General features: G+C 43.5%; 1 protein-coding gene across 1 annotated transcript in view; it reads right to left on the reverse strand.

Annotated features, from left to right (window-relative positions):
• The window catches only part of LRRC69 (leucine rich repeat containing 69), a 55641-nt gene extending 50601 nt beyond the window's left edge, over positions 1 to 5040 (reverse strand). Inside the window, exons 1-2 of the mRNA XM_077810037.1 lie at positions 4858 to 5040; positions 753 to 879 (exon numbers count right to left, since the gene is read on the reverse strand). Of these exons, the coding sequence (XP_077666163.1) occupies positions 753 to 879; positions 4858 to 5040 (310 nt within the window). The remainder of the gene's footprint in view (positions 1 to 752; positions 880 to 4857) is intronic.
• Positions 5041 to 8651: the final 3611 nt, after the last annotated feature.

The raw sequence follows: 8651 nt of genomic DNA on the forward strand, positions 1-8651 counted from the left end.
CCGGGCCATGTTCCCGCTCTCCAGGCTCCCTGCCTGGCTCATGGAAGATCGAGGTGGAGGGTCCACAACTCTGCACCAGCTCCCCACAGCTGCCTGCGTGGCTCTCACCAACCTAGCTCCGGGGGGGGGAAGGGGGGGGCAGGAATACCCTGCCTCAGAGCCGCAGCCCAGCTGTGGTAAGGGTCACGTGGGCAGCTGTGGGGATCTGCGGAATGGACTCTCCATACTGCAGGCAGGTGGAGGGTCCGTCGTGGCTCCCCACAGCTGCCCGCGCAGCTCTTATCATGGCCAGGCTGCAGCTCCAAGGCACTCCCGGGCCAGAGTTGGGTCAGGGAGAGCCGCATGGGCAGCTGTGGGGAGCACGGGACACAGACAGTAGTTTGATCCCACCCCCACCATGGCCGGGAGGGGCTTCCTAGACCCCTCCGACTTCCAGCTTGGGCAGGGGCCCAGCACCGCCCCACACACACACTTTTGGGAAAGCTCTGACGCTCTTGCTACTGGTCACATAACTAATTTAATAAGACATATAAAGAAAATTGCATACTGCATTAACATGTAACTTTTTCTTCCAAACATAACAATTTTCCATACAGAGCAATAAAAAGTTTATAAAAGGTATGAAAAATACTGCACTCTTTACCAAACAATCCTGTTCAGTCTGAATATATAAAATAGCTAAAGTATTATTATAGTTTAAGTCTAAAAACACTAATTACTTAATTGTCTGTTTTGATTTGACTTTGATTTACCAAATATTGTGGGCGATATTGTAGTAATCTTATTTCCAAACAAGTGAAGCTTTTGCAGTGAACTGAGATATTTCAGCTGTTCTGGAACTTCCTCAAAGATATTGTTTCCCAAATTTAGTTCCCTCAACTATAAAGAGATATTTATAAATGTTCTTTCACATTGTATCCTCCTTAGCAAAGAAAGACTGAAAAACATAAGCTGATCACATTTTAAACACAAGTGCCCAGGAAATTAAGACCTTTATTAAATTTCCCTTCTATTCTCCCTATATTACAGAAAATTAATGCATACATTCAAAGTACATATAATAAAACAATTTCATGTAGCATAAGATTAGTTTTAGGAAAATTCCATTTTACTCTTCTAATTAGTTAACATAAAATAACTAATTAAACTGTCAACAAAATATATAACAAACCAACAATACTAAGAAAAGGGGTGGATCCTGTTACACAAATATAAATGCAGTATAACTCTGTTGAAATCAATAGTTACTGGTGTAACTAAGAACAATTTTACGTTGGAATTTCAATAATTTCTGGAGGGATGAGGGTAAAGGAATGCTCAATCAAATCTAGGAATTAGTGTAGTTTATTTAGTACACACATATTTGCACACTCAAAACTAATCTTAACACCCCAGAAAAATTCACACATCTTACACAGATTACATAAATAAATTAGGGCTGTCAAATGATTAAAAAAATTAATCGTGATTAATCGCATTGTTAAACAATAATAGAATACCATTTATTTAAATATTTTGGATGTTTTCTACATTTTCAAATATATTTATTTCAATCAGAATACAGAATACAAAGTGTACAGTGCTCATATTTCTTTTTTATTACAACCTAATATAAGTACTGTAGTGCAATCTCTTTATAATGAAAGTTGAATTTACAAATGTAGAATTATGTACAAAAAAAACTGCATTAAAAAATAAAACAATGTAAAACTTTAGAACCTACAAATTCACTCAGTCCTACTTCAGCCAATCCCTCAGACAAACAAGTTTGGTTACAATTTACAGGTGATAATACTGTCCATGGCTTGTTTACAATGTCACCTGAAAGTGAGAACAGGTTTTCGCATGGCACTGTTGTAGCTGGCATCGCAAGATATTTACATGCCAGATGCGCTAAATATTCACATGTCCCTTCGTGCTTCAACCATCATTCCAGAAGACGTGCATCCATGCTGATGACGGGTTCTGCTTGATAATGATCCAAAGCGGAGTGCACCGATGCATGTTCATTTTCATCAGGAGTTAGATACCGCCATCAGAAGGCTGATTTTCTTTTTTAGTGGTTCGGGTTCTGTAGTTTCCGCATTGGAGTGTTTCTCTTTTAAGACTTCTGAAAGCATGCTCCACACCTCATCCCTCTCAGATTTTGGAAGACTCTTAAACCTTGGGTCGAGTGCCATAGCTATCTTTAGAAATCTTACATTGGTACCTTCTTTGCGTTTTGTGAAATCTGCAGTGAAAGAGTTCTTAAAATGAACAACATGTGCTGGGTGATCATTCGAGACTGCTATAACATGAAATATATGGCAGAATATGGATAAAACAGAGCAGGGGACATACAATTCTCCCCAAAAAGTTCAGTCACAAATTTAATTAACACATTTTTTTTAACAAGCATCATCAGCATAGAAGCATGTCCTCTGGAATGGTTGCCAAAGGACGAAGGGGTATATGAATGTTTAGCATATCTGACACGTAAATACCTTGCAATGCCAACTACAAAAGTGCCATGCGAATGCCTTTTCTCACTTTCAGGCGACACTGTAAATGAGAAGCAGTCAGCAGTATCTCCAATAAATCTAAACAAACTTGTTTGTCTTAGCAATTGGCTGAACAAGAAGTCGGACTGAGTGCACTTGTAGGCTCTAAAGTTTTACATTGTTTTGTTTTTGAGTGCAGGTATGTAACAAAATCTACATTTGTAAATTGCACTTTCACGATAGAGATTGCACTACAGTACTTGTATGAGGTGAGCAATATTGCTTTTGTTTATTTTTACAGTGCAAATATTTGTAATCAAAATAATAATATAAAATGAGCACGTGTTCTGTGTTGTAATAAAAAATCAATATATTTGAAAATGCAGAAAAACATCAAAAATATTTAATACATTTCAATTGGTATTCTATTAACAGTGTGATTGTGATTAATTTTTTTTAATCACAGTTAATTTTTTTGAGTTAATCACGTGAGTTAACTGTGATCAATTGACAGCCCTAAAATAAATCTAAAATCCAGAGGCTGACATAGATAAACCCTAGGATGCAACAATGAAGAGACTTTTCCAGAATCACACACACTGAATAGCAAAGGCTCTGCCTCAGGACATCTCCAGATCACATTGGGGGACGATCAGCACTTCCTGTGTCCCCTCAGCATAGAGTAAAAATCCTTTTTAAAATAATGGAAAAATATATGCATTTGTTTTCTTGCCACAGTTACAGGTTTTGAGTATTTTTAAAGTAAAGTAGTTTGAATTTTACCAGAATGTTAAAAAAATTTTGGTTTAAAGAAATGTATATTAATCCCACACTGATCCATGATAAAGCCAAATTTCAGCCTGTATTCAAACTTCCACTATCAAGTTTCAGAGTGGTAGCCATGTTAGTCTGTATGAGCAAAAAGAACGAGGAGTACTTGTGGCACTTTAGAGACTAACAAATTTATTTTAGCATAAACTTTCGTGGGCTAAAACCCACTTCATCAGTCAGTGGGTTTTAGCCCACGAAAGCTCATGCTCAAATAAATTCATTAGTCTCTAAAATGCCACAAGTACTCCTCGTTCTTTTTACTATCAAGTTTATGATCCATTAAAAACACAATCTTAGAATGGAAAAGCTGGCACACCCTAACTACATATACGGTAATAAACAGTATGAGACTATTTCCCAGCACCACCTTCCACTTGATTCAATAGGTGGTTAATTTAGTCCTTATTTAATCTGATCAAACCTCAAGAACCAAATCATTTGTATTACAAATACAGCTTCCACATTTCAGAGTAGCAGCCGTGTTAGTCTGTATCCGCAAAAAGATACATGTCATCTCCACATGTCATCTCAATTAATTTTGGATAGTTTAGACAGGTATTACTGGGCAATTCAGTCACTAATGATAGATATTTGCCATTAACCAGGGTGCTCAAAATTCTGAATGAAATATCAGGGAAAAAGAGACCAAGGAGGACCTACAATAAAATATGACCAACTAAAAACTAGGGTTTTGAGACAATGTGTTTTTCTAACTGTATGCACCTTACTGTTATATTGTCAGGACTGACCACTTATTTCAGCTAAAGTTAGGAAAAAAGTTTATTAAAATGAGATGCAAATGGCAATACGACCGACCCCCAGAGATCCTGTACTTTCTTATAAGTTACATATGGAGGGGGGCCTTGATGTCAGCTAGCAGCTACAGTCAAGGGATCTCTGCACCACCTGACGTCTGAGATAAGCTCTTCTTTCCACATCTGGAGTTGCCACAACTCCCATCCCTGCTTTTGACATTTTTAGTGATCAAAAAAAGGGGCATGGATTATAAAACCGGACGGGGCCCCACATCATCAACTAGTATGGCCCTCAAAACTAAGCTTTCTATGAGCAGGGAATCAAACCCAGGTCTCCCAATTGGCAAAAATTCTACCCGTGAGCCACCAATGCGAGGAGCAGCCAAGGGACCACAGCGTCAGCAATGCGATGGGGAGACGCGGTACCGAAGAAGGGGCAGGTGTGGGGCGGAGAGGGGAGAAAGGGCAGCGGCACAGGCACTACGGGTCAGGCCAGTAGCGAGGGGAGCTGCTGAGAGGCCACGCCTGGGGCTCGTGGGGGTGACTGCAGCCCTCCGGGATGGCAGCGGGGCAGCCTCTGTGTGGGCGAGGAGCGACGCTGAGCGAGCTGTGCGGAGCCTCCGCACCCGAGACACTGGGCTGGGGCGGCAGGAGGCTCCGTAAATCCAGCGAGCTGGGAGCGCTCCGTAAATCCAGCGAGCTGGCCGCGACCCCGGGTAGCGCCGCCCGCCCTGGGGCCGCATCCGCTGGGGCCCAGGGCGGGAAGGTGGCAGCCGCCTGCGGGGCCTCACCCGGCTCAGGCCGCCCAGCTCCGCGGGCAGACAGCGCAGCTCGTTGTCGCGCAGGCTCAGGGCCCGCAGCCCCGGGAGGCTCGCCAGGCCCCGGGGTACGCGCTGCAGCCGCAGCCCGCGGAGCGACACCGAGCGGGTCCCAGGACCGCCCCGCCGCGCCCGCAGCAGCAGCCGCTCCACCATGGCCCCAACGTTACGCGGCAGGACCGCGGCTTGACCGTTACCTACCGCGCTGCCGCGCATGCTCCGAGACAGCGAGCCGCTGCCCTCTGGCGGGCGCACACGCCGCGTGCCGGGCCCCGTTCTCCGGACTGATGGCGGAGGGACGCGCAGGGGCCGAACTGCGCGTGCGCGGGTGGATCGAGCGTTGGCGGCAGCGGAGGGAGAGGGGCGAAGTCACGGGCTGGGAGCAAGAGTCGGGGCTAAGAACAGGGTTGAGACACAGCCTGGCAGTGGCGGCCAGTGACCCCAAATAGGGTGAGACCGAGGCTGCAGTGGCTGCACAAATCGGGGGGGGGGGGGGCAGAGTCGTGCGTCCTCCCGCCTGGCAGGGCAGCATCTCTCAGCACCCGCTTCCCCAGGCTGTGTTCTTGAAGGCATCGTGCGCGACCCTCCCCGCATCCCCAATACAAGGCAGCGCGTCCTTGGCTGATGAGATGAACTGCCACAGGAGACTTGAGTCCCTGAAATATTTCGACCTCCCTTCCCCCCCCCCAAAAAAAAAATTATAATTCTCAGACACGTTTTTAGTGTTAAAAACAAACCCTTCTCCATTTATTTGTCTGCATGAAGCATCACAGCAGTTCATAAACTTGCAAACGGACTGCTGTTCTGAGTGCCTGAATGCGACACCTTTTCTTCTAATCCAAATTTCATGCCTTTAAATTATTTACTTTTTAAAATGTTATTTTCACGAGTCTTAGCATTCCATCATTAACCTCCATTACCAGGCTGCAGATGGCTGTCATGGTGCTATTTACACTTTAATAACATAATCATTGCAAATAATAGTTGCGAGTAGCTTCAGCAATCACATCTCAATGTTTCTAATCCAACACTTCCTGTTTGTAGGGCTATTAGTTTTTAATTCTAAATTTTTTGTTCCTTTCTCATGTATAAATTTATTTTTTGGAATTACATGACTTCAAGACTAACTGATTTCCTGGACTGGTCAAAACTTCTCCAGCTTCCTTTGATCCACCAATGAGGATTGCCTTTGTGAACTTTTATTTTGCCTCTATCCAGGACCTTGGTGTTTTTTCACACCACCACATGTGTGTACAATTTGGTTCCCAAATATCAACTAAAGGCCAGATTTTTAAGGTTGAAAGCAGCTAGATGCTTTTCAAAATCCCACTAGTGACCTAAAATTTAAGGTGATCTTGCTCTCTCTCTCTCTCTCTGCCCTGCACTACTCAGGACATATTTCATGATCATAAGAATGGCCATAATGGGTCAGATCAAAGGTCCAGCCAGCCCAGTATCCGGTCTACCAACAGTGGCCAATACCAGGTGCCCCAGAGGGAGTAAACCTAACAGGTAACGATCAAGTGATCTCTCTCCTGCCATCCATCTCCACCCTCTGACAAACAGGCTACGGCCACCATTCCTTACCCATCCTGGCTAATGGCCATTAATGGGCTTAACCTCCATGAATTTATCCCCTTCTCTTCTAAACCCTGTTATAGTCCTAGCCTTCACAACCTCCTCAGGCAAGGAGTTCCACAGGTTGACTGCGCGCTGAGTGAAGAACTTCCTTTTATTTGTTTTAAACCTGCTACTCATTAATTTCATTTGGTGGCCCCTAGTTCTTATATTGTGGGAACAAGTAAATAACTTTTCCTTATTCACTTTCTCCACACCACTCATGATTTTATATATCTCTATCATATCTACCCTTAGTCTCCTCTTTTCCACATTGAAAAGTCCTAGCCTCTTTAATCTCTCCTCATATGGGACCCGTTCCAAACCCCTAATAATTTTAGTTGCCCTTTTCTGAACCTTTTCTAATGCCAGTATATCTTTTTTCAGATGAAGGGACCACATCTGTATGCAATATTCAAGATGTGGACATACCATGGATTTATATAAGGGCAATAAGATTTTCTCCATCTTATTCTCTATCCCTGTTTTAATGATTCCTAATATCCCATTTGCTTTTTTTGACTGCCGATGCACAGTGTGTGTGCAGGAGAATGAAGATCTGACTGTTATGGTAGATCCTGCTGTACAGATAGATAGAGGATGGTGGCCTCGCTGTACAGCAATCCTCTTGATAAGCAATGTATGTAAAATAGTGTCACTCTTCTCCCATAATAATTAACCAACTGATCCACATTTTCGGTGCTTTAACTGTAAAGATCCCTCTTTGAACTCAGCCTCTACCTGGTCACTAACCACACGTGATATAAACCTCGTCTTTTCTAACTATGCTCCAGGAAAATTTAACTTACAAACACAACATTGTCTCTTACATCTTTCTTGCATTATCACTGAGTCCATGACTCTGATGTCCACAAAGCTGCAAGGATACAGTGTGATAAGTTGCAACAAAAACATTTTCAGTTGACTTAAAACATTGTAATGTTGTGTCTGAGCACACATGCAAAGTTGGTCACCCGGCCCAAAAACATCCAGGAATAGGATGTGGCATTTACTACACATGCTACGTATTTGTTTCTGAAGCTGTACAGGTGGTTTTCATGATCAGCCAGGGACCTGGCAGGTCGTTCCCTATTTCATCGTGTGGTAGCTGAACCAATCAGAGCTCAAGGGGAAAGACGTTATACATATATCTGCTTAAGACAGACATATTACATCAGTGGCCGATCAATGCAAGAGCATGGCATGTGTCTCCTGTAAGAGATGGTTTTGCTGAGAATACATAGAAGTGTTTTGAAAAGGAGAACACTGACATTCTTATGAAGATCTAACAAAGCCAGGCACATACACTACATCTTATGGCCACATTAGAGAAACTCAGGGCTAAATTCACAAAGGTACTTAGGCAACTAAGTCTGGGTTTAGGTGCCTAAATCCCTGATATAGTCTCCACTGTGATTTCCAAATCTCCCACCAAACACTTTAGACACCTAAACTCAGCACCTATGCTTTCAGAGTAAAAGCTCCCTAGGCATCTTAAGTTTCTGCCTCAGAGCATGTGTATTGCTGCCTTACTCTAACCACCTGAATGCCTGTTTCCCACCTAAGCCCCAGAGTGATCACGAACCAGGAAAAATATGGAGGCAAATGCCTACCTTGAAAGTGGGGCCTGATCTGGTAGGCATGCTCAGAAGCCACCGACTGGATTGGGTTCCATTCATAATCTGGCCAGAGGAAGATAGTGTTACCATCCACCTTATAAATACCACTTTACAAACCAGTATTAGAGCAGATGCCTGGCATGTTGGAGACTAAGATTCAATTCTCCCTACAAGCAGAGAGAAAGAAGGGATTTGAACAGGGATTTCCCACATCCCAGGTGAATGCTTTAATACTGGGCTAGAAGTTATAAAGTGGACATCTCATCCAGCTGTTTTGTTTGGAGTCAGGCATCTGCCTAGCTCCTTCTCACAAGAAACAGCTTACATACCTATGCCATTTGACTCTAGGAGGGGTTCCCATTCATGGACCACTAGGCAGAGCTAGGCATCTACCTGCAGTGGGTATTTAGGCACTGAACTCTGAAGAGGGACAGGACTTTGAAGACACCGCTCTAGTTGGCATCTTCCATTAATTAGTTGAGGCAATTCCCCACTGAGGATGTAGGCTTTTATGGACCACATTCTAAAGCA

Source organism: Eretmochelys imbricata, chromosome 2 (genome assembly GCF_965152235.1).
Source record: "Eretmochelys imbricata isolate rEreImb1 chromosome 2, rEreImb1.hap1, whole genome shotgun sequence".
Taxonomy (NCBI): domain Eukaryota; kingdom Metazoa; phylum Chordata; order Testudines; family Cheloniidae; genus Eretmochelys; species Eretmochelys imbricata.